The following is a 26,566-nucleotide window of genomic DNA, read 5'->3' on the forward strand; positions in this document are numbered from 1 at the left end:
TACTTTTCAATCTTTTTATTGAATATTAAGGTAAATATTTCACATTAATACAGGCTACATAAAGTAGAGCCACTATACGACATGAAATTTACTCTCATTTTAACCCTTTTTAGTATGTAAACAATTATACATGTATTTACCACTCTAAAAGGTTCTGATTTCTCTTTCTCTTTAGGTAATCATCATCTAGTTCTGGGCCAAGTTTAAATAGCTACTTCATGTTGAGCCCCCTTCAGCCCAAGAACGGTGTATGTGGGTTTAAGTCAAAATCGCTAAACTACGCAGAGAATGGATCCTGTTGGACAGGTGATCGCGCATGTTTGTTTGCATCATTGGGACCACTGATAACAGCTCTCACCCAATTTCCTCTTTATTTATTTGAGATAGGCACATCAAAGAATGGCGTCATGAGAACTTCCAATTCTTCAACCTCTGCTCTGCACTCTCAGGTCTCTACTAAAGTTAACATGTTTTTAACGTTTTTCTCTTTTTCGTCGTCTTATTTTCGGTCATTTTCCTCAGTTGGTATTTCATGTTTGCGCTGTGGGTCATGCTGTGTGCGTTTGATTGCTGTGGACGCTGTCTAGTTGACGTGGTTCAGGTGCACATTGCCCACATGAGGTGCCCAGGTACCAGGCCACACCTGAGAGGAGAGGATAATAAGGGGTATGTTAGAAAGTAGCCAAATAATCTATCTGATGAATGGCAGAAATACAAGCCTGCAGTTTAATTCTAAGCACAATTTGATGGCCTAAGTGTAACAAAAGAGGACATTACCTGCTGTTGTGGGTCAGGGTTATCTGCGTTGTTTGGGACCACTTTGATAATTGGGCTCCATGCGGGGTCACCAGCGTGCAAACCATTGTACATTGGTCCCCCTGGCCCCTCTGCCATGGGAGGGTGAGGGGGCAGCATGGTTCCTCCATACATTGACATAGGCATCCCCTGAACAGACAATAACACGTGATTGGTGAAATACATGTACACAGGATGGACCGGGGATAAACTCATCTAGAGTTATGGCTTTGCGGTACCTTTGGGAAGTCCATGTAGCTGTTGGGCAAATGCTGAGGTTGGTAGTTGTTAGCCGGGTTTGCAATGCCTGTGTCATCCTGCTCCATGGGCTGGTGCTGAGAGAAGGCCGACTGCTCTGCCTGCAGCTGAGGGTGCATCATGTGGCTGCTCATCAGGGGTTGGGACCAACCAGACATGGCCTCTGTATGAAGACACACAGAGGGTTGGCATTATTAATAGATATCTGTTATCAGATTGAAGTATGTGGTTGTGTTTAAGGCACATTTCCTAATTCTAACAAACACAAAAGGAAAAAAACCAAATGTGCATTTGCTTTTACCCGAAGCACTGCCGACCCCAAATGACCAAATGCCTCCTTGTCCAACAGATGCCGTGTAGCTGGTGGTGAGCAGAGGTGGGTTGACGGAACCCGTCTGCCTGATCCTGGCCAGTCGCTCTGTGCCGATGGGTGGGGGAACCTTCCGGTCCTGCTGCGAGGAGCTGCCCTGCTTAGGTTGGGGAGGAGGGGGCACAGCAGAGGTGGAAAGGGCCGAGGACGACACTGTAGATGGAGGCGGGACAGGAGATTCACCTGATGTAGGAAAGACGGTACAGGAAATAGTTAGGGACAGATCCGATTTACACATTTGAAAGCATTGCTAAAAACAAAAATATGCCAGTAAAACTACAGTTCCTGAATTTAAAAAAAGGGGTTATTGTGTAAATAAAATCACAATGAAAAAAGTGTGAGCCCAGTACCTGATGTGGATGCACTCCATGGGTGAGGGGAAAAGTGCTGTCTGCTGAATGAGGGTGTGCCAACTGGTGTATGACCGTGCAGATACACAGGGTTGCCAGAGATACTGGTGGCATAGCTGGTCAACGCTGTGGGTGCAGAAAATTACATTAAGCTCATTAGTGAGCACATGAGAAAGCAAACTATCTCAAAACTTCACCATTTGGCCTTTTGTCAAGACGCGTTTACTATGCTACCTTGCTCACATGTACATGATTTCATATTTTAGTTACATTCCTCCTAACAACTTATTCGTAATCTCAAAGGGATTCATTAATAATAATGAATAATAGTCATACCGATTGGGCTGTTGACCATCCTCTGTGAGGCAGAGCGGTAGCCAGGGGCTTTGGAGCTGTCTGGAGGAGGTGGTGGCATCATGTTCTCCATCTGGCCCATGTTCATGTAGGCTGGTGGGGCCGAGTAAGACTGCTCTGGAGGTGATCGAGCTGGTAGGTGGCATGCACCCCACACCTGATTGTTTCCGACCTGCGAGGCGAGCACAATTGATGACCAAGTTATAATTACTGAGTAGGGCATTAATTGTTATGTCATGTAACAGCAAGAAAATAAACAGTTTAGTTTGTTCAGCTATTTAAACTCCTCCTACATCGTGGAGTCAAGTACAACAAGATGTCAGGCTAATGTCCATATTATAAATGTCAGTTCAACTCACCTGGCTGTTGTTATCAAAGATGCTGCTGAAGTTGAAGAGCCCTGCAGGACCAAAGTTGGGGGGGATCTGCTGAGGTTTGCCTGTATTGGCCACATGCTGCATCTGGGAACCATTAATCATCCCCAGGTTAGCAGAGACCTGAAGGGAGCCTTGAGCCTGGGCTTGAGCTTGATTCTGGCCTTGTGGAGGCAAATTTGTGGGCTGGGACGTCTGGTTTTGGGTCTGTTTCAGGGGTTCTTGCTGAGGATTGAAGGGCACGAACACAGATTGCTGCTGCTGCTGCTGCTGTTGCGTCTGTTGCTGCTGCTGTTGTTGCTGCTGCTCAGGAAGGGAATAGTAAGGCCCTGGTGGCTGCATACGATGGGAGACTCTGGGTGCAGGTGCCGAGAAGTGGGGTACAGTGTTGTTGGGGTGTGCAACATTGTGTGAGAGGACAGGAGGAGGTGCCGAGGGGTGGTGGGAGCTGGGCTGTGGGTTGAGGAGCGGTGGTGGAGCCTCAGTGGATGGTACAGAGGAGGGGGGAGGAGGTAACTGCTGTCGAAGCTCTGGCTTGGAAGGTAAAGCCATGGCGGGGGCGAAACCCACCGAGTTGATGCTCTCACTGACAGAAACAGCCTGGTTCTCTACAGACAGAGAGGGCTTGTCTTTTCCAGGAGTGGCGACGGCACTGAGCTCCGTTTTAGGCTGGATGGGGGACTGCGTGATAGGTCCGACGGTCTGCTGAGGCGCGTTAGCGGTAGTTGTAGAACTGTGGTGTGCAGGAGAACCCGTGCCTCGTACTACGTTGCTGCAACTAGAAGCAGCAGAAACACACACAGGGGCGACACCAGCAGGCTTGTGGTCAGGGGCGAAGAGCTGTTTCCTGACAGAGGAAGGAGTGGGGATGCTCGGCTGGGGGTTGTATGGAGTAGGATTAGGGGTATGAGGCGAGCCTGCAGCTATAGACGTGTTAGGAGCACTGGTGGTGGTGGTGTTGGTGGTCGTGATTGAGGCTCCTGAGCTGGCTGTGTTGCTGTGCTCACTGTGGCTCGAGTTGGGTCTAGCCTGGCCTCCGGTGCTGTTGGTTCCTCCGTTGTGCTTGGGGGAGCTGTTAGCACTGCCGGGACTCACAGGACGCACAGGGAATGGTCCCCATGTGCTGGCAGCGGGAGAGAAGGTGCCACCAAACTGAGCCATGGGTAGACGAGGGTGTCTGATCTGGTGCATGGTCTGAGCAGCCAGTAGAGCCAGCTGAGGGTGGGCGTATGCCAGCGGTAGAGACACAGGGAAGGGCTGTCTGACATTTGACGATAGCCCCTTCCCAATCTTTCCCCCAGCCTGAGAGGAAGGTAAAGACGAGGATGAAGAGGGCTGGAACGAGACGCCTGTGGAGGTGACCAACGAGCTCAGGGCCTTTGGCCCAGCAGCTGACCCACTGGTGGCCCCTGCGGTACTGGCAAAGGAAGCCGAGGTCGTTTTAGAGCCTGGGGCTCGGATGTGGTTCCGCGGGATCAGGTCTTCAAGCTCTTTGGCTGGGTCTTGGATAAGAGCATTGATCAGTTGAACTGCATACCTTGTCGATTCCGTTCCACCTCTGTAACAAAGCACACCTCAAATCAGAACATGTTCTTCTGGAAATGTTTTGTGACAGACCAGAGAACAACCCAAAAAAAGTGTTGGTGAGTGCAAGTATGGTCCCTTTTCAGGTCCTCAGTTTAACCAAAAAGCGGTTTCTCCAATGGTCCACCACAACGCAGTTCCTTAAGCCTCTGTTAGTGGGTTTAAGCTATCGTTGCTGCCTCATTGTTCATGTGCAATCAGCCTTCTTATCTCGACTCTAGTTTCTAAGTACATGGGAAACGCTGTGAGTCATGGACTAGCAAAAACCAATGTGCAGGTTACTGTTTACCATAACAATGTTGGACAAAGATGCGGGCACCACATCCACCACGAGCTACACTTTCATTGGTGTGAATGGAATCTGGCTGCCCTGTCAACATTTCTTTTATATTTCTGATCTGCATGTGGAAGTGAGTCCATGTTCCCCAACATCGTTGTTGAGACAATTTTAGGCCTATTTTATATCATTTTCATCCTGCACTGCTCAGCAGTTATAGTGCCTGTTTTTCATCACATTTAATGCCATAAAGAGAAGTTGAGAGGAAAAACATATTTAACTTCCCTTAATTCTACAAATCCAGCGTTGGACTGTTGCACTGTAAGACTAGCACAGGGGGGAACGAATGACATCATCCAGGAGGGGCTTACATGCTTTATGCGATTAACCAACCATTATAATCCAGCTGCAGTGCTCCGCCAGAGTGCATTATATTTACCTTATGGTGATCATCCTCTCCCCGTTCTTGTCCTTCTGTTTGTCTACGTCGATGTGTGCTCCTGTCACGTCCTGGATGGCTGTGATGTTGCAGCCTCCTCGGCCCATGATCCGAGATACAACAGAGGCTGGCACAGACAGCTTCTTTGATCTTCAAGAGACGGTGAAATTTCATTAGCTATGCATCCATACAAATGTCAACATGACTTATGGTAATTTACATTAACAGATGGCCCTCAAAAGGAAACGTGTTCCATGCAGAATTTTAAGAACCACAGATCAAATACAAAAATATAATGTACCTTCTGACCACCTCCTTCCAACCTTCTTCTCTCTTCTGGCCTCTCTTGGGGCTTGTGAGGCTGAGCTTACTGTTGGGTGAGGTGATGGGTAGAGCCATGGTCTTGAACGGTGAGGGCAAGGAGTTGCAGGTGGAGTCGCTTGTGTCCAGAGCTCTGTGACAAAACAGGCAAGATAATAGAAGATGTAATCTGTTATTTATCATGTTGGTTGACATCTTGGAAAATGTACTGAAATATAAATCAGCTGATGAATTCACTCTGTTCCGCGTGGGACTCACTTTTGTGTTGCTTTTGAGATGGAGACCGTGACCTTGTTGTCCACCTTGCCATCAGTCTGCGGCAGAGGACAGTGTCTCTTCTCTAGGCCACGCAGGAGGCCCTGGGCTGCTCCTGAAGAGGGGACTGAGGAGGAGGAGGAGGAGGAAGAGGAGGAGGAGGAGGCTGAGGAGGTGAGGTCAGGGAGGTAGTTGAGCTCCTGACTCTTACCCCCGCTGCTGCTGCTCTCACTGGCACAGTCGGTGCTATCCAAGGGGTCAGAATCGCTGTTGCCCCCCGTCAGTCCCCCGCCCCCGCCCCGCGGCTCACCGTGGATCTTGTTCTTGTCAGCCTTGTGCTGTGCTAGTGCAACCTAGAGGGAAGACAAGTCATCAGATTGTGTTATTTATCATAGATTAAAGGTGCTTTTAGAAAGCACATCATGAATCGGCAAAGATAAACAACATCATCGTTAAACGCAGCAGTGCTCACCTGCGGGTCCTGTAATATGATGGGTTCGTTGGGCGAGTCCTTGGTCTTGTTCTTTTTGTTCTTACGATTGGTGCTCGGGGTAGTGGCCACACTCGCTCGCTTCTTTCCGAAAGCTGTAGTGAAAGTGGTGGAGGTGGCTGATATACCAATGGTAGTGGTGGTGGTTGCGCTCGGAGGCTCAATGGGAACTTCTTCTTCTGAAAAAGGGAGAATAGGTGGTTCAAATAGGAACGGTTTCCAGCTTCTTAATACTAGTACAATATAACTATGGTTTAGACGACTCAAAAACATTGTTGCAGTCTCTTAACTTATCGCAAAAGTCATAAAAAGTTACCATCCGCTGAATCCTCCTTCTGCTCCAGCATCTCAGAGAAGTCCTCCTTAGTTTTCTGGCCCTCTTCTTCCTCCAGCTTCCTCTTCTGCTCCTCCTTCTTCTTCTTGCGTTTCTCTTTACGCTTCTCGCGTTTAGCAGCCAGGGCCTGCTTCTTGCTCTCCTCTCGGGACTGGAACACACAACACAAAGTTGTATCAACACCATGCTTGTCCACTAACCGTTAACCTCCCAAAGCACAGCCATGGGGTCTGACGCTACCTTCTCCAAGTCTAGCTCCTTAAGGAGAATGCTAGCATTCTTGTTGGCCTCGGCCGCCTGCTGGTCTTTGGCTTTGACAATGGTCTCCATGCATTGGTGACACTTCTTCAACAGCTCCTGCAACAACAGGAAACCAACAGCGGGTGTTATAGCTCTGCTATCTGTCAATTCCAGATGTGGCAGACCAATGACTGAAAAGGAATTCAGGCTACCTTGTCAGCGATCGTGGCGATGTATCTCATGCACTCAATATCTGATGGGAATTGGTTGACTTCCTTCACGAGATACTGCACCACCTTCACGTGACCCTGAAATGTGAAGTTAAACGGTTAGTAAAACAGAGGCTTGCCAAAGTGTAGCGTGACACACTAACAATCAAGTGTTTTGATAAACCCGCACCTTGCGAAAAGCAGCCATGAGTGGGGTAATCTTGCGGTTATCGGCTGCATCCACATCAGCGCTGGCGTGAACCAAGAGCTGGACCACATCAAAATGACCACCATTTGCCGCCAGCCAGAGAGGAGTGTTCCCTTTCTTGTTTCGTACGTCGATATGGGCACCCCTGCAGAGAACGGAACATGAGTCACATAAAGGTAGTGCAGCTAAAAGGGCTGGTAGAATATACATTAGCAGATGGCATCAGGCTGAATCTATTGGCCTGGTTTAAATCATAAAAGTAAGCGTGCCTATATATTTCTGCCTCACCAGCAATCAAGATGTACAACGTGATGTGGGAAAAAAAAGCACCTGTCGTTGCATTGATACCAGCTAATATGGTGCTTTGTGACAAAACTAGAATATGGTTCTGTAGAGAAACACCCAAGAGTTCTCACCTGTTGATAAGCAGCTCACAAAACTTGTAGTGGCCCTTGTCAGCAGCAATGGTGAGGGCAGTGTCTCGGGATGAGGGAACAGGGGGAGCGTTGACGTCGGCGCCTTTGTCCAGAAGCACTCGGCCCACCTCTGCATAACCCCCCGAGGCTGCCTCCATCAGAGGAGTAAGACCAGTCTGCATGAAGTGAGAAGTTACTTAGCAAGACGGCCAGTTACATCGTAGTCTCAGCCAGTGAAGGCCCGCAAGATTCACACATTTAACTAAATAAGTCCGGCAACTAAAGCTCTGGTGAATATAATCCGAACTCCTCACCTTAGCACGATGCTCTACATTGGCCTTGCGATCTAGCAGCAGACTGACGACCTCAGCCCGGCCCTGGAAGCAGGCGAGGGTGAGAGCCGTGTTTCTGTTGGTCTCAATCTGAGCGTTGATGTCCGAGCCCATATCGAGCAACAGCTTCACAGCCGGTACGTGACCGTTCATGGCTGCCAGCATCAGAGGAGAGATTCCCAGCTTACTACCGGTCCTGGTGAGAGAGTAAATAAATAAAAATGTTTACACAAAAATAAAACACTCAACTAGTATTTGCCTTGGTACACATGATAGTTTTACTGAACAGAAGCAGTTATAAACCCTTGGTGTTGAAATTATTGCCTTATTCCTTATTTATAACAAAGTTAATCACCAAGCTATTAACTTTTGGGGGTGACCATTTATTTCTTTAGCACTGTGTGGTTAAAAAAAAAAGTGCGAACAATGTTATCATATTCAAATCAATGACTTTATAATGAACTTGATAATGAACCTAATATGTGTGGAAATTTTTCACTCGTACCAATGGGCCAAAGTGAAAAACGAGGCTCGTCACTCACCTGGAGTTGATTTCAGCTCCGGCATTGAGGAGTATCTTGATGATGTTGACGTAACCCCCAGAAGCAGCCAGGCTAAGAGGCGTGTAGTCGGAAACATTGCGGTGTTCCTTATTTGCTCCCCGAAGCAGTAGCAACTCAACCACCTGACCAACACATGACAGTTGCATAGTTAAAGACAGGAAACATCTTTTGAAGGAAATGTCATCATGAAGGTAAACTGTAAGAAAATGTGTTAACCTCCTGGCGTCCCCCAGAGCAGGCTAGGGAGAGGGGCGTGTCTTTGGTTCTCTCTGACTGAGCTTCAATGTCACCCCCTTTGTCCAGGAGCACTTCCACCACTCCTACATGGCCAGCAGTGGCAGCCAGGATCAGAGGAGTAAAACCTGGGAAGATCAGAGAGAATATGGAGTTTTTTTTGGGGCACTTAACATGAATTAAAATCTAATTGATATCTCCCATCTTTCATAATACCCTATGCCTATTTTATTATTCCGTTCTCATACCTTTTTTGTCCCGGTGCTCAATGTTGGCTCCTCGTGCAATGAGGACAGACACAAGTTCCTCGTGTCCTCCTGCACACGCGAGCGTCAGCGCTGTGTCGTGGTTACTCTCCGTCTGTGGGGGGGAAAACAACAACTCTTATTGGAGTGGAGTACTTTTTGCATACATGTACTCAATTGTATTGTCATTTTAAAGGTCTCCATCATGTCAGAACTGGCATTGTTTCTCACATGCGCATCGATGTCAACAGAGGGGTAGAGGGGCAGGACTGAAGGGGGCGAGGCGACGTTTGAGGGCATCTGCGTGGGTGGCTGGGACAGGGGTGTGGGCGAGGTTGTAGTGTTCAGCATGGGCACTCGGCTGCTCACAGCTGCGATAGAGAAAGAAAAAAGGCATTAAAAACATTAGGATTTTAACACAATTTTATTTGATGCCATTCAACAAGAATCTCTGCAAAGACACTTACCTGCCATGATGTCATCCAGCGTGTCTGTGAGCGTCTGTGCAGGTGTAGCGACCATGAGCCCATCTGGGGCCTGCTGAGGTATCATCCCTGGGCCTAACCCAGTCAACTGTTGACCCTGACCCTGCTGCTGTTGGCTCAGCATCTGCTGGCCCACCAGTACCCTTTGCAGCTCTGGGCTGGTGCTTCCCGGGTAGTCTGCAGGGTTGTAGTCTGGCAGTGGCTGGATAGGGACAAAGGCAGTCTGGAGAGGCAGCGGGAGAGGCTGGGGCTGGGCCTGTGGCGAAGGGGGCAGAGGAGGCTGCTGTGGCAGCTGAGGCCCATCCCTGTAGAGGATTGTGCCCACCTGAGGAAGCTTAGGGTAATCGTCCTCTTCTCCATCTCCATCTCCCTCTTCCTCTGAGCCCTCGTCTTCGTCATCGTCTTCCTCTTCCTGAAAAAGTTTAGATAACACCTTAAGTCTCTAGTGTCATTTAACAGTATTTCATAACTAACATAACATAAAAAAAACGAGATTAATGAGAGGTTCACCTCATCCCCCTCCTCCCCTGGCTGCTCCTCTTGCTCCCCGTCTTTGTTGGCCTCTTCATCCGTGTCAGAGCTGGTGTGTACTTGGGCACCTGTGATGGTGGGAAGCGCCCCTGGAGTAGATGTCGTACTTCCAGGACCCGGGCCTGGGCCTTGGCTCTGTCCGGCCTCCTGATCCTCCTTTAAACCCTTCGCCTCCATGTACTCTTTGGTGAACTGTTGCTGTGTTTTCAGCTGCAGCTGACGCTCCACCTTCTGCAGCTCCTTTAAGATTTTCTTCTTTTTCTGCACCTAAGTGGGGGGACAGCCACATCCATGTTTGACTAACTTCTGATACAGTGCTATGCATGCAAAATACCAACTAAAGTGTGAATTTGTTGTAAAGGCAACATCCATCTTACTTTAAGACCTAAAAACAAGATTTCAAAAGGCAATCAGATCTTAAATGGTTGATGGATTATACCTGCTCCTCTCTGCTCTTCTTCAGCTCCTCGATCTTGTCTTTGGTGAGCGGCTCCCCCTGAATGAGCTCTAGCGACTGAAGTTGGGCCTTCTCAATGGCGCTGATTCTCTGGCCCAGCTCGTTCAGCTTTCCCTCCGTTTCCTCCACAATGCACTCTAGAGGCTGGCACAAGTGGAAGGGCGGCAGAGGCTCCGCTTCAGGCCCCCTGCCAACTGAGCTAGGGACACCGGGCTGAAGGGCTGCTTGTCTCTGTTTAGACACACCTGGAAGAACGAACACGATCAAAGAAGTTGAGGACGAGGATAGGTTAACAATGAAATACCTTAAAACTGGGGAGATAACAGCTAAGTGTCGTGTCACGTCTGCAACTCCATGTTGTGAGTGCACTGACTGGGCGACGGGACTTTTTACCTTTGCTGGAGACGGGTGGAGGCGTGGCGATGTTTGATGGGGCTCGGTCAGGCTCCTGAGGGGGCACTACCATGGCGAGGGCTTGGAATGGGACACGAGGAACCTGTTACGGGGAGAATAAATGTTACTTTTAAGTTAAAAACAGATCAATTTCCCGTAAGAACATTGTTAAAAAGTATATTGTATTGCTGTATTTACCTGAGAGGCATCTTGCGAGGGGGGAGTGAGCTGGGAGAGGTCAGGGGCTGGGACAGACAGGATGTTGTTGGGGTAGTCCAACAGGTAGGACACCACATTCGTGTGGCCCCCCTTAGCAGCTTCTATCAACATGGTCGAACCATCCTAAAAAGAAAAATGATGCGTTATTATTATTATTACACACATCAAACTACCAACTGGTTTAATCTATATGTAGAGTGTGCATTACTTTGAGTCTGTGTGTAGGATCCGCCCCATGCGCCAGCAGCAGCTCCACCACAGCCAGATGTCCTCCAGCACAGGCCAGAGACACCACTGTGTGGTCATTATTGGCAGTAGCTCTGTTTACATTAGCACCTACACAAGAGAAGAAGAAGAAAAGGTATTCCTGCATTAGGATGGGAAGCATTCACAAAAATGTGTTTCAAGAAAATTTAAGTGTGCACATTTTACAATAAAAGTACTCAATTAGTGTTATCACTCATGAAAAGGTAAGAGCATCAGTGCAAAATACATGGGGGAACATTAAGAAAAAAACTTGTAAAAGTTCCTCAGCACTTTCATTTATTAGGCCACGAGTGCAAATCCTCCCAGGATGAAGCATCTTCTAGTCAAATCAATGTTAAGCTTTTGATCTGACCATATAATTATACTAGGTAAAGAAAAGTGCATATTTAAATTCACTGCACTGAATTTACAAACCTGCTTGAAAGATTGATTGATGGTGGATTTAGGCAAAAACCATTTCTGAATAAAGTCCATTTTACTTGTTCCTCTGAACAGCTAGTCAATAACCCACCTTTGCTGATAAGGAACTGTACAGTGCAGAGATGTCCTGCCCTCGCTGCTTTCATCAAGGGCGTCCGCCCCCCTTCAGACTCATGCTCCTGGAAGGCAAAGTGAAGACGTGTCTGTTAAAAGCTTGGTTTGGTCCGGACATAAAACAAAAGAGTTGGGTTATATTTGTCCAGAAAAAATGTGACTCAACAAGAAAACTGCTGCTGTAGCTCTCAAAATTACAAGCCTTGCTTCACACAATAGACTGTGCTCAATTTGATCAGTTAACATTTGCACACAAAGGACTTCATAATGCATCTGTTCTGGTTCTGGTGTTATATAAACTCTAACTATAAAGCACAGACTCTGTTAGGGCTGGGCAATAATTAAATATGATAATTTAACTCATAAATAATTTGATAATTATGTTATCTAGATTCAAAATAAACCCTACTTTCTACTTTAAACGATACCATACTTTCTCAAGTATTTAGTATTAAGTATAAGAAATCATGTGGTTACTTCATATAGATTATTCATTTATTGAATTACCAATACCTTTTCATATCACAGTATATTAATCGTTATTTAGATATAGAATTACCTATATTGAGATAGAGGATTTGGCCCTATTGCCCGGGCTTACTGTCTGTCTGTATGTCCTTGGCATATCTTGAGAACTGTTCATCTGATCTACTTCACGCTTGGTGGGTGTATTGCTGGGGACCACACGGAGGGCTTTTTTTAAATCTAGTTTAGACACAGCATGTTAGTAGATACTAACAACCTAAGTCTTTCACCAGTGGTTCTAAACCCGAGCAGGACTGTATTTCCCTGGTATGTGTGTGTGTGTCTGTATATATGACTATCTATGACTTGATACTAAATTAAAACACTAATAACACCCCCACCAGACAAATAGCCCCGTGCTCTACTTTATAACCACAGTAGTTATTTCAAAACAACTGACTAATACAGCTATTTAGTAATTACCTCAGCCAAGTGTTTTTTTACTGATGTGTCTGACTGCAACTTTAACCGACCAAGGTGTGTTTTTCAGAGGCAGATTTCATCATTTGAGGGGCCCAGGCAATCTTGCTTTACGTTTCACCTTTTATCTAAATGTGAATGCCAGTATTGGCAGCGGTAGATGAAAGGTACTCAATTTTTTTTTTTTTTGGCTAAGCGATTAACTATTAATGGTAAAACTATTAATACAGCACAGTAAAAGTCCTGCTTTCTAATTTATAATTCAAGTAAAGAGTGAAAGAGAGGCACAATGTACTTAATTAAACTGAACATCTCTTTAAGGTGGAGCTTTCAAATTGTAATATGATGCTTGATAGAATAATTAATAGTAAGGCGGCATCATATTTGAATTGGTATATTTTGTGAGTCAAATCTGAATCTGCAAAGTAACCAGTGCAATGTATCCGTCAGATAAAAGTAGTACGAGTTTCCCTCTGAAGTGGAAGAACACAGTAAGAAATATGCAGCAGAGTTGCATAAAAGTTATTTTGAGGTAGTATAGTAACACAAAAAACATTTTTCATATCTAAATATCTGATAACTCTACAGCTGATTTGACCCTCGCCAGCCTGGTGTGTTTTACCCTGAACCGCTGGTTTTTCTGACCGGGAGCAGCTGCAACTGGAGTGTGTGATGCAACAATGTTATGGTAGGTGTATTGATCAAAGAAAGCACAGCGTTGTGTGAAGTTGTTTGTATAAGCACTGGGCCTGTTCTGAACAGACACTGCAGAAGTGTATAACAAAGAGCCAATTATAAGTGACAAAGAGGATTGAAGAGTATGTTGTACCAAATTGGCTCCAGCCTGCAGCAGCACATCTGCCACATCTGTGTGTCCGTTCTCGCACGCGTACGTCAACGCTGTGTCCCCCGTTGCTGTTGTGGCATGAACGTTTGCCCCTGAATGACAAAAACAACAGATTAGGATTGTTACCACAGTGGTAGGCCCATTTTTTTCTTCTTTTTTTTTTTTTTTTTTTTAAATGTAGCTACGCATCCTCTTTGATCTCCTAGATCTTCAGCTCCTTGCCTTTTTGCTTTAAGCTCACCTGCAGCCAGTAGGTATTTGACCAACTCCAGATGGCCTTCCTGTGCAGCCTCCATTAGAGGTGTGGAGCAGCCCAACTCGATGTCGGCTCCCGCCTTGATGAGGAAGTCGGCCACTTCCAAGAAGCCTCCGCAGCATGCTAAAGTCAAAGCCGTCTCCTGGGTCTCCTCTGTTTGAGCATTGATATTAGCACCTGGACAACAGAACAGTTAGTGATTAGTGATGGATTTGCTTTCATAAAGTGCACAACATGCATGCTTTTTTGGCAATTACAACAAAAGCTGCAAATCATGTCAGTATTTCACAGATTACACTCTTGATTATCTTATTTCGTCACAAAAATCCAACATTAACTTTCCATTTCCAATATGTAGGAGCAAAGGTTGCTCACCTTGAGCCAGCAGCAGTGCTACCATCTCCTCGTGGCCTTCTCTAGCTGCCTCCATCAGAGGTGTGTAGCCTTCATCGTTAACCTGGAAACAACAGAGGCGCCGCAGATAAGAAAACACAGGGGCCCAGTGTGACTCACTGCAAGATTACTCTGTATTGTTGAACTGTGCTCGTCTTTTGTGTCTGTGTACGCTCCCTCCGGATGGAATTTTTCACCCCACTAGTTGGATGTTGCTGGCACTGTAGTCGACATCTTTATGTAAAATGTGTGGTGGTAGAGGAGAGATTACAATAACCTGAAGCAATGATATTTGGCCGGGTATCTTGTGTTCAGATCTGCTGCGATAAGCGTGTTCATTTTTTTTATTGAGCTTTACATAACAGCAATGAAATTTAAGATAATAAATAATTATTTCACATTGAATCTAATCCCATCTATATTCTAGTACTATAGGTGGTACATTATTCAGGACAATGTATTCCAATAGTAGCAGGGTAGTATGAGTCGGAACATTCGAAGGCTATTCTCCACAGAAAAATATCTACTGCAGTGTGTGTGGAATCAAAAATTGGTCTACAGCGACCAGAGCTCCCATTCTTTTCGAGAGATAACACCAGGACATAGTATGAACTAACCTATGAAAATTGTCTCTTGTGTGCTTAGAAATCACATGTCAACTTTAGCAACTAAGTATCCAATTTAATATGATTCAACTGTTCAAACCCTGAGCTAAATTATCCATATTTTCACACTTAAGAAAGAAGAACTGCACCTGTAGATTATGATTTTTATCAAACTTGTTTAAGTCTCTAGTCTCTTTACAAACCTCCTCCAGGTTGGCTCCTCTCTCTATGAGCAAAGCTGCCAGCTCCACGTGTCCTCCGCAGGCTGCAAGGGTGAGGGGTGACTCGAAGGAATCGGCTGGCATGTTGACCTGCGCACCGCTGTCCAACAGCAGCCGTGCCACCTCCACATGGCCGTCCTGGGACAGCGAGACACACAAAGAATGTAGAGATAAGCACCTGAATAAATATGTGGGATCACTCTTCCATTGAGCCAATACAGTCGTGCTGCATGACTCCGAGAATACAGAATATAGAGGATATTCCTTACAATTCAAAATAGTGTCATTAATGTCAATAAAAGAATATTTAAATATGATAAAAATGATATAAACTAATTCATTTATTTAAATAAAAAAACAAGAAGTGCCCAAGTACACTGAATGCTATGCCAAGAAACTTTTAAAATCGGTCTTCATGTTGGATCAGTAATCTGATCAAATTAATAAATTATATTACTGAATATTACATTACAATGTGACTAAGAAATATGCCAATTTTGATGATGTTTGTGATTAAATTCAAACTAAAACTGAGTCAAAATGGAAATAAATAAATAAAACTACAACATTAGATCAAACAATGGTAACGGTTTGGGTCAGATGCTCACCATGCACGCCTCCATCAGTGCTGTGTGCATCTCATCTGTTTTATGTTCCTGGTCTGCTCCAGCCTCCAACAGAAAACGCACCATATCCAAGTGACCTGCAGAGGACAAACAAAAAACCCTTTTCTAAACCTTTTAACACAAAGTATCAGCACAGAGAACGTCATTGGCACAGAACCTCAACGAGGCAATCGACGGGACAGCTACCATATTGGAGTTCTGACCTTTGTAGCAGGCGAGTGTGAGAGCGCTCTCCTTGAATTCATTGGAGTGTGTGTTGATGCCGGCGCCATACTCCAGGAGTACCCTGGCCACCTCTACGTGGCCGGCACTGGCCGCCTCCATTAGAGGTGTGTGCCCGTTCTCGTTGTGGTCCTCGATGTTAGCACCCTCTTTCAGCAGCACCTTCACCACATCCACGAAGCCACCAGCACACGCGTACGTCAAAGCTGTGTTGCCTGGAAAAAACAGCGTAGGGATTAATCCGAGTGCAAATCACAGGCAGTAAAGGAAATCACCATAACGGTAGAGAAATTTAATTACCCGTAGAGGACTGTGCATTTACATCTGCCCCATGGACCAGAAGCAGTTTGACGATGTCGACATAACCTCCGCTGGCAGCAGCCATAAGTGGCGTAATGTCCCCCTTGATGCCCCGATCCTCCACATTGGCATGCATAGCCAACAAGACCTGAGGATGAATGATGAAGTGATATTTAAAAGAAACAAGCATGGAGGATGTCACCACAATAAACATGATTTTATCTTCCAGTCCCATTCCCAGCTTGCTTTCACATACCTGTGCAAGTTCATAGTAGCCGGCCGAGCAGGCGAGGCACAGAAGGCTCTCCCCTTCCTCCGTGTGTTCGTTGACGCTCCGTCCCTCGTCGAGCAATTTGCGTACAGCGTTGACATCCCCATCCGAGCACGCCTCTGCTAAACTACGGCTGAAAATAACCAGACTGCTACAATTACTGCCACTGTGACAGGTGAACACACATGCGCCTGACATTTACACAAACAAAGACGTAGTGTATCTGCAAGGCAGGTTTGTCAGAGAACAGAGTGACTATAGGAGGATATAATTCATTACTTTATGAGACCGTGAACAAGACAAACTGGCATAACGCCAGTGTCGGTATGGGAGAGATACATACTTGTCGGCTTGGCCGGCGTTGAGTGTGTTTTCAGCTCTCATACGGGTTAGGGCAGCTGCAGCTTCATCCAGGGCGCAACTCACAGACGACGTCAGTCGCCGTAGCACTTCGGGGTCTGCAAAAGCTTTACCATCGGCAGTTGACAGTTTACCGATGCCTGGCGAACACCAAAAGGGCAGAGGTGCATAGGGCAAGGCAAACCACATGGGGAGCACAACCACACCAGACCAGATGAAGAAGCAAGTCCAGTCCAGCCAATCCAATCCAGGGTTAGTAGCAGCATACACAAGGAGGAAAAGGGGGGGAGGGGGGGGGAAATCACACACAGAAAACACACACAAGCATTTGTTAATATGGCTTATTTTTTCCACTGCTTTCAATACATCGTCTATGATTCTTAACTCCTAAAATTTTGCAAAATGATGCCAACGGTACAAAACAATATCTGCTGAGCTACTATGTGACTGTTCAGATAAGAACAGATCTGTGACCAGAACTTGGATGAATACAGTGAGGGAGGTAATGTTAGTCTGATAGTCTAGTAGACTTAGGCTCAGGCTGTTATTGGTCGAAGAGAAAAAGAAAAGCCTCATCCTGGGTGAATTACAGATCGGTAAGTGGGAGTGAATGTGGGAGAAACAGAAACTGAAGACAGTGGTCAACAAGAGAGAAAAACACAACTGGGAGAAACAAAATGCCATATGTTTGTGTATGTGCGTCATGAAAGAGGAGAAAAGGCAAAGAGGGAAACATAAGGGGGAAAAAAAGCAGGACGACACAAAAAAAACAACCTGCTTTTGTCGACATGGCCGACATTGAAAGATCTCTTTCAGAATAAAGACCATTTACCAACTAGTGAAACCATTCGGGTGTTTGTGTTTTGTGTGGCAAAGTAGGTTTTTGAGTCATGTGTAAAAAAAAAGGAAGCCAAGAGAGAAGAAAAAAAGCGTTTGCTTTGAACTTTCCAGCTTCATTGAGCTCCAGTCCCTGCACTCCTCCTCTGTTTTCACCACTAGGCCTGTGAGTCTCTCTAAACTTAGCACGGCTCTCAGACTAGAATTTCACAATAGTCCCAAAGGCAAAGGGAAACAAGAGGTCAAGGAAGTTGATCATTAATGTTGTGCTGTATCATGAAAGTAGTTCACTGAACCAAAACAGACTAAGCATAAAATTGGGGTTTGACAATGTAAATACCTCAAATGAAAACAAAACCATTTGACGGGGATCCGTGTTTTCTAACCTTTTGTTTTGGAAGGCCTATTTGTAAATGTCTAAAGGTGTGTATCACACTTTTAACAAAAATAACTTCCCCTATTGAGGTGCTTTGAGAGAGCAACATGTACACTGAGCTCTCACTGAGGTCAAGACTGTGACTTGGAGCACAGGCAGATATTTTTGTTGTGCTCCAACTGAAACGCGTTACTGGCTAGCCACTCCGCCGCCTACACCCACAGTAGGCTGCTCACACACTATGCAATCTGAAGAAACACTTTCAGTCAAGTTGCTAATTACAAGTTCAAGTCGATGTTTATTTGAGAACAACCGGCACAAAATGTAAGCAAGTCCCCTTTAAGCCTCATTGCATTTCTGACATAACATCTATTATTTTAACATGAATGAATTACTTGCCAATCTATAAAGGGACTTTCTGGTGTAGCAGTGGCTCACTTAGGCAGGAATAAAGATCTAGATCTTTTATCATATTTATCAAAATATATGTCATCTGTTGCTGGTTCCAGCTATTTAAAATGACCACATAAAGTGTCTTGGGTGAGACCTGCCTTGGCCTGTAACAGCACAGGGCAAAGGTGTTTGAATCTATTGATTCAAATCCATATCCATGATGAACAGGCTGTACAGTGTTTACCCATAAGCACTTGCTCCTGCACTACTCGCCCAAAAACTTTGGCATGTTTACACAGACAACATGATCTTGTATTAAGGTGGGATACGATAAAGTGTCTGCCGAGGTGTAGAAACCAGATGCTTGTTTCAGAACATACAACCGTTAGTGAGACATTTACATTCATAATGTGGAACAGCCTAATTCTGGCATTAGCCGTCTTCACATGGGTCACTTTTCAACTGATAACTGATAATCATAACGGAGTAAACACAGGTGTAATTGATCAAATTCAGAAGGGTTCAATTCTAGTGAGCCAGCATACACAAAACCAGGGCCCTGGCCCACTTAATTGCAACAGGGTCATAATCATTATTATTAATTACTCCTGTTTTTACCCTGCGATGACTTGTCAAAATGGCTGCTGTGAAATGGGCTTATTTTAAGCTTTGGTTTGGCTTCCTTTCCTCAGAAGCATTTGTTGTTATGATAAATTGTGTCATTTTGAGGACTCATCTGTCGTTTTGTTTTTTTATCGCCTAGGATTTCTTATGAGCACATCTCTGATAAACACAAGATTTAATAATTTTCTTTGTTTTTAATTCGTTGTGAAGAAACTCTGTTTTACTGATCTGTCGACGGAATCATGCGTTATTCAACTAAGGATTTATTCGGCTTGTAATTTTGGCGATTTTAAAGAAAACATGCTTTTCAAACAGACTTCAACAACCAGATAATGCATTTATCAAGCTTTTCCATGTCCATGCGCGTCATAACATTGCTCTATATCACCACTAGTGGTCACAAACTCCACATGGGACATTTTAATGTAAAATATATATTTTAATACAAATTGTCTTTAAAAGGTGGGGTAAATAATTGCTCATCACGACAGGGAGAGTCTGTTTATCAGTGTATAACTGGGCTGTTGTCCAGAATATGATGCTGATTTCTGTCACACTTCTCTGAAAACTCATGGCATATCAATGCTGGCAACACAAAGGCAAACGGAGCTCAGTAGGGAGCACAAACAGTGATGCAAGCAGGACCGTTATTACTGAGGACCGAACATGCGGGGGAAAGCCTATTTTTACACCTATGCACACCTGGTCGATTGCTGCTGAAAGCAACATGACCACTGGATTCTTACAAAAAAAAAAGTGGCCAGTGCTGCTCTGCATATTCATCCCATATTCATCCTCTTAGAGAATATTTTCATCGCTTTCAGATTGTGTGAATTTTAATGGACCATTTCAATTTGGAAGTGCACGTCGACTTACTAATTGATCTACAGACAACGCAAGCTTGGTTTCAGCTTGCAGAGCAACAAAAACATCTAAACAACTGTTGTTTTTGCTTGATATTGTCAAAAGAAAAATCTAAAAACACTTACATACCTTTATAAAAAAATGTTGTGATCACTTTATTAGGTGCACCTGCACAATCTTTTCTGCCATAAAGTCTATTTTTATGAAGCCTATAAATATTCAGGTTTTTTTTGACACTCATGGAGGTGTTATGCTGTTGTAGTAGATTGATTTGATGACTAGATTTCCCATGTATGTAAACAGGGAGGACAAAAATAATTGAAACACCTCTCAATATAATGCCGTTGAATACGTCAACACCTTTAACTATGACCTCAGTAATAAACATATTTACATATTTAATGCCAACAAAAGCATTTTAAACATTGCAAAGGTAAAATATATCCATGTATTAAGACAACTACACTCAGATGAAGGCTTCTGCAATCTTCAATAATAATTTGTTAATTTTCAGATTTTTTTTTTTTTTTTTTAATCGTTCGTGTTATGGTTTTATTTGGGGTTTTTTTTGTTCACCTCGGCGACCTTCTCTCCATCATATTACAGCTTTATTAACAAGAGAATAGAATATATTAGTCCATGTGTGGTAAGGAGTTTCAGTAGTTCTCATTTATAATCTATGATGACTTTTATGACATATCTTGCATTTGTTATATTTGGGTCTGCTGAGCGTAAATAGTCTTCACAACACTTGCAACAGGCTTGATAAATCAAAAAACCAGATCATGACCACAATTTTTTAACATATCGATTATCTGCTGACACCTAAACTGATATTTACTGTATATTTTCCTACACATATCTCACACTGGTGTACACTGTGTACACACAGCCTAAACTTGAGCAGCAATTGGTGTCATTAATATTATCTACACATTAAAATAAAGCAAACCTATTCCTTTCTTTTAAAGGTTTGATTCTGTATTACTGAGCGTAAATAGTCTTCACAACACTTACAACAGGCTTGATAAATCAAAAAGAAATATCCCTCACCAAATGTAACCTCATTCATCAAATGATTAGGGGTGTCACTATCAAGGTTTTTAACCAGATCACGACCACAATTTTTTAAAATATCGACTATCTGCTGACACCTAAACTGATATTTACTGTATATTTTCCTACACATCTCACACTGGTGTACACTGTACACACAGCCTAAACTTGAGCAGCAATTGGTGTCATTAATATTATCTACACATTAAAATAAAGCAAACCTACTCCTTTCTTTTAAAAGGTTTGATTCTGTATTACTTTGTATAATGACCTGTAATCGATTTATTTAAATTATATCCACTTAGAGAAGAGTATGAGTTATTTTTTGTGCTCGAAGGTTTGGCCACCCTCTCTTCATTCCCCACAAGAACAAAATGCTCAAGCTCAGCAATTATAAGTAAGCAGCAGGGCAATGTCAAACTGTTTTGTTGTTTTGGCTCTGAAATCCAGCGCAGTGGATTGAAAGTGAAACTATGACAATAGGTGTGCCATAATTCAGATTTTATTTGAAGGTGTTTACAGCATGTTTACAGAATAACATTGTCACTACCGTAACCCTTTTCATAACTTATCTCCCAATTTTAGGGGTCTAAATGTATTAAAATAACTTCAAACATAATTGGTTGTGAATCTCACGCAATAAACAATTGCCTTTAATCCACAACCCATAAACATCACCAGAGGCTTGGCATCGTCGATGGTGATGGTCTCGACAGGTTTGGCATTTGGCTAATGTGTTGATATATGGAATGAAAAGAGGCTGTCCTGCCACAACCGTGACACACAGACACTTCTCTCTCAGCTTATGGTATACAATAACACTATAGGAGGCCGCACAAATCAATATTATTATTATTATTATTATTAAGGAAGTTGTTACAGATCTTAAATAAATAGATAAACTCTTGAGAGCAGTTCCAGATAGTCAGGGAGAAAGGGGAATAGAATGAGATTAGCCATTAGCCGTTCAACAAAGGCTCTCTGCATGCTGTGCAGGCTCAAGTGTGCGTTAATCTGCCCGGTAATGTTCATAAGCCCGAACGAGGCCAGGACACCCAGCCCTAATGGATTAATCTACACAGACCTTCTCACACCTAGATTACAAGTTCTGATCAAACTAATTTACCCAAATTACCTTCACGCTGCGTGTTAATATGACACTTCAGAACCAGCAGGTTCTCTTATTGCCATTTCAGCCTGAAGCCTTCTACAAACGAAGTCCTGAACTATTGTTGGGATTTGAAAGGGATACGGGGGGGAAAGGCTGAGGCAGAAAGGTGTGGTCTTACTTACTCAAAGCTACTGTATGTTAAAGCACCCATTAAGATGGCTTGGAGCAAATGGGTGGGGCCAAATGATGACATACTGGTCAACTACAAATTAACATGTGTCAAGTCTTCAGCTAAATTAAGCTTATACAAAGCAGTCATACCTGCAGCTTCCAGTAGAGCTTCAAGTCGAGCCTGCGTCTCTGGATCGACAGTCCTCAAATCTACTCCATCTGTGGCGCTGGACAACAGCAACTCTGAAGCTGTCTTCATGATGGGGTTATCCAGGTCCTCCTGGTCCAATATGAATGATTCCACCTGGAAGAAAAAATAATAATTAGCTTTTGTCAGCTGTTATCATTTTAGTTGCTGATCAACAAAATCATGAAAAAGTGTTAAAAAAACATTGAAACATGTAGTATGTTGCTAAATATATCACTTATTATTTCCATTAATCGGTATAGAAGTTGCCCCACACACATCACCTATAAAAAGACCAGGCATGCTGCCCTTGTTTATTTACGGTTTCTTTCAACAGAGGAAAGGCAAAAAGGAGAACAGGGATGAGAGATTCAAAGCATGGGAAGTGCTACAGACAGGAATTAAAACCCCAACACACACACACACACACACACAGATTCAGCTGAGAGTCAGCTGCCACAGTACAGCGCCACAGTCTGTATTACAAACATTTTATTCTTCTAAGTGTGTCAACATAATACAATTTTACCAGAACAGCAATAACTGATTAACTTCTATGTGTAGCTGTTAATTTACAGGTGGAAATTACAATTGTGTTCTTCATCTGCACACAATTAAATGTGGAGAAATGTCCTAAATGCAGATTACTGATGTAAATATAAACAGATAAAACATTGCTAAATCTAAGCAAAAACACAACTAAACTTTGCACTGACAGTAACTGCTTGTTTCAAATGTTAATAACTTTAAATAAATAAAAATACACTTCAAATAAACAGTAGACTAGGTGTAAAGAGAATGGCAAATATGACAGCCTACCTATAAAAGGTGAGTTTAAAACAATTATAGGACTTTGTAGACATTACAAACCATCTGCAAAACAACCTTTGACAAATACAGTAACAATCACTGTCTCTGTCCATCCACAAGCTGCAGCAGGCTTTTTGGGCCTGGCCCATAGAGCAAATGTTGGGAGAGAGTCAGCATTCAGCAATGTGCAGGAATTCAGCTATACGATAGGGACGCAGAGCAAAACAACCCATGGGGGATGTAGTTCTACCAAGGCCTTTATAATCAACAATGGCCATCAGTCTCCACTATTAATGAACTACAGTTCCCAGAGTGTTGGTATCCAGAGAGCTGGAAAGGCCTATAATGGCATCTGCTTAATCCTGGGGCTCAGATTTTAGCTACTGCCCAGAGCAGTGAGTTCTCCACTGGAGCAAAACACCACAACAAACGCTCCCTTTAAAGGCTCATATAGTAAGCTGGGCGAGCTAAGAAACATGACACACATTTGCAATTTGATTCAATTAAGCTGCACGAGATGCAATTGTCAAACTTGATATTTTCTTCCCCTGCCGGCACACAGCTGATGCTCAGACAGAAATGGCCAGACTATATTGACATTAGCGCCAGCTGACATTCTGACCGTTGTGGCTAAGACACATCTTTGGTCAGATATTAGTTATGTATAATAGAGACGGCTCAACAGGTATTGTGCACTGCCAAGCCGTGCCAATTCTATCTCCACACCCATAACGCCTTGACGATAGCGTTTCTGACAGTAAATACTGCAACACCTTTTAGATCACAATGAATGTGACGTGACCATGAGAATGTCATTAAACTGAGACCTTTGTGCAAATCGTACATTTGCTATCTGGCAAGTCGGGCAAGTCCCTTTCTTGTGTTTGCTACAGTTACACACGTGCAAACAGAATTACATGACAATAGCACGAGTGACAGGTCTTAAAATCACAAAACAGCCATTGACATTTGGCAAAACGCGCATTGAAACTGGTTTGGGTATGACACGGAAACCTTTTGGCTATTCTGTGAAAAGTCACCGTCAAGAGGTGGTTTTGTCGCGTCACAAAAAAGGTGGGTTTTTTGGATGACATATCACGTGTGTGATATAGCGACGCGTATTTTTGTGTGATCTTTGCATCCATCCGAGTAAATATTAAAAACACGTTTAAAAGTATGTTTAGCCGGGGTCGAGATGCCATCACACCTGTCCCCGTGTACTGCCAGCATTTGAAAAGTTGGACACCCCTCAACGTGAACTCTAGCTGCTCTCAACTGTGACGACGCAAATCAAGTTGACACAGTGATGGTGGCTATCTGACCGATAGAGTGGAATAATAATAAAAAATGTATTTGTCAACACCAACTGTAAAAAAAAAAAAAAAACCCGGTGGAGTTCCGCGGGGGAAAGCATTACTAATCTATACGTATCGAAAAGTTAGCTGGAGGTACGATCGGAGTTCATTTACATGATTTGGGAAAAGTGACGTAATTGCACCACAACTACGAAATGGCAGATAGTCAACCGGCCGTGTACGTCCACTGGTTTACGGGTATCTTCCATTTGCTGCGGCTGGAAAGCTGTTGGAAGAGCTGCAAACTTGTGATGGGGTGTTGCGAGACGACAGCACCGAGCGAGGCCGTCGTCGCTTCCACCCGAACTAGGCCTTGGTCACAGCCTGCGCTGCATAAATAAAACATTTCAGCCGCTCAGCGTGAACAACTGCTCGTGTCTCACCAAACATGATCGGTATCAAACACTCCATAAGCATCTGGAGCGGCAAGAGGTGTTGTTTGGTTAAAGTGTTGGCTTATTTTACGTAATTTCAGCGGCCTGGGAGGGGGTGGTTGCCAACTACGAGCTAATTCGCTAGCTAGCAGCCAGCTCGCGCTAGGAGAGGAATGTTGCCTAGCTCTCTGGTTAGGCTTAGCTAACTAGCTTAGCTTAACGTAGCTACCTCTGAAACCTCGTCTTCGTCGCTGCCGGATCCTGGACCCGAGGAGAGGACGGCCGCGGCCGCTAGTTTGAAATCCAGTCTTTCTGTTGCAGGTCCGCCAGGTTCGCCGTATAAACGCACTTTCTTTCCACCTACACCAATCCCAATGCCCCCTAGTCCGACTCCTCCTGGTGTCGCTCCTACCCCCATCCCTGCCACTGGGGAGCGAGGAGTCACCGAGTCAATCTCGTCCTCGAAGCCGTCCGTCAGCATTGCCGTCCCGGCTACTGCATCCTGCATACTTCTGTTCACGATACGTGTGTTGACGAGCTAGTCGTTGACTTAACCGTCCGTCCAGGCCCTTTCTTTAAGGATATTTGTGTGATTTCACTTCAGGGAATCCAGAAACTCTCCCGAAGCGAGGGTTGAAGAGGATCTCTTTCCCCCAGCCATTAACTTTCTAACAACCTAACCCGATACGCACAGTTTCTCAGTACGACCGCCTCTATAGGAAATCCTGACGATCCTATTGGTGCAGCCGGAAAAAACGCCGTTTGCAATTGGTCAAAGTTAACGCTTGTCCAACATGAGACCGCAACGTCATGTTAGGTTTACCAATATCACGAGGCTGTAGAACGAACGTCAAGACAAGACATGGTAGGCCAACTTAACTGGTAGCTAACGTTACTAGTTTAAACTCTTAATGAGAGATCGCGTCTACAGACGAGCGACGGTGAGAATAAATTGGCACCTGTTGTAAATGTTAATGACTCATTTTATATGATTTCATATGCCAATGAATATCAGTAACTGAACCTCACACTGTACATAATATGCTGTAACTTAAGGATTTAATGTGTTTAGTGAGTATGAATAAGATTAGAATTAGAAGAAATAAAGCCGGATATTTTAAAATGCAATGATATGAGACAAAACATATACCCGCACAGAGAAAAAAACAAGAAAAAACATTGGATGACGATCACACTTGTTATTTAAAATTGCTGCTTTGCTGCAAATAAGCAACGCACAACCCGATGATATCCTGATGAGGTGATTTGGGGTATGTAATAGAAAAACACATGGGTTTCACCAGTGACTTCACCAATAAAAACCAAGAACTTTCCGAACCACTAAGGCCAAAAAGTACTTCCTTGACTTCGCCCTCTGGTGCAAAAGTTCAGTTTAAAGTACCCAAAATGTATAGATTTTTTTGCCCAGACCCTGGTAAATGTTTGGTTTCAACTTTGTGTGGTTTAATTGCCACTGACTTTAGGCACCTGTCTGTCATGAACCAATTGGCCCTAAAATGTCTCATTAAAAAAATGTTCCTAGAACGCCTTTGTAGCTTTATATTATTACTTATATTTTTGTATCAGTTAAAAATACAACGTCTGTGTTCAAAGAGGTGCATTTCATCGATGGACCAGTGGAACTGTCCTGATTGCATAATCAAACAGTCAGTGTCTTTGAAAATGGGTTTGGATTCGCCCTAGGAAATCTGTGATGCATTTAAAAAAAAAAGATCACTGAATTCTGTGAAAACACAAGATAACAGAAATCAGCTTCATGCATTTGCAGTTACATATAGCAAATTGACACTGTTGATTATTTTTGAAT

At 44.0% G+C, this 26,566-nt stretch overlaps 1 protein-coding gene across 4 annotated transcripts; it reads right to left on the bottom strand.

Annotated features, from left to right (window-relative positions):
• Positions 1 to 25,426, bottom strand: ankhd1 (ankyrin repeat and KH domain containing 1). Of its 4 annotated transcripts, none has more exons than XM_084010045.1 (39): positions 24,968 to 25,426; positions 22,163 to 22,316; positions 16,564 to 16,720; positions 16,206 to 16,353; positions 15,950 to 16,097; positions 15,631 to 15,864; positions 15,410 to 15,504; positions 14,784 to 14,939; positions 13,958 to 14,039; positions 13,568 to 13,759; positions 13,309 to 13,418; positions 11,512 to 11,599; positions 10,942 to 11,069; positions 10,713 to 10,856; positions 10,515 to 10,617; positions 10,104 to 10,366; positions 9,644 to 9,931; positions 9,116 to 9,545; positions 8,880 to 9,019; positions 8,652 to 8,763; positions 8,386 to 8,531; positions 8,149 to 8,291; positions 7,589 to 7,802; positions 7,275 to 7,450; positions 6,841 to 7,003; positions 6,654 to 6,749; positions 6,442 to 6,558; positions 6,184 to 6,352; positions 5,850 to 6,046; positions 5,381 to 5,730; positions 5,103 to 5,255; positions 4,802 to 4,951; positions 2,487 to 4,059; positions 2,110 to 2,299; positions 1,774 to 1,899; positions 1,355 to 1,606; positions 1,035 to 1,216; positions 778 to 945; positions 1 to 643 (listed from the first exon to the last, which is right to left on the bottom strand). In XM_084010045.1, exons 1-39 carry the CDS (start codon positions 25,244 to 25,246, stop codon positions 584 to 586), a joined length of 8,076 nt encoding a protein of 2,691 aa, XP_083866171.1. In that variant the 5' UTR covers positions 25,247 to 25,426; the 3' UTR covers positions 1 to 583. The 4 variants fall into 4 exon arrangements, with proteins under 4 accessions (XP_083866171.1, XP_083866170.1, XP_083866169.1 ...); XM_084010044.1 differs by having other exon boundaries at positions 14,784 to 14,945; XM_084010043.1 differs by having other exon boundaries at positions 16,206 to 16,368.
• Between the last annotated feature and the right edge of the window lie 1,140 nt (positions 25,427 to 26,566).

The sequence above is a fragment of the Eutrigla gurnardus genome (genome assembly GCF_963514095.1).
Source record: "Eutrigla gurnardus genome assembly, chromosome: 5".
Classification (NCBI taxonomy): domain Eukaryota; kingdom Metazoa; phylum Chordata; class Actinopteri; order Perciformes; family Triglidae; genus Eutrigla; species Eutrigla gurnardus.

Excerpts from the sequence above, each read along its gene's own strand:
- ankhd1 (XM_084010042.1), bottom strand. The coding sequence starts at position 25,246 with ATGCAGGATGCAGTAGCCGGGACGGCAATGCTGACGGACGGCTTCGAG. Across the intron at positions 7,803-8,148 it reads GGAGCTGAAATCAACTCCAG|GACCGGTAGTAAGCTGGGAA; the intron begins GTGAGTGACGAG and ends CTCTCTCACCAG. Across the intron at positions 1,607-1,773 it reads ATGGAGTGCATCCACATCAG|GTGAATCTCCTGTCCCGCCT; the intron begins GTACTGGGCTCA and ends TTCCTACATCAG.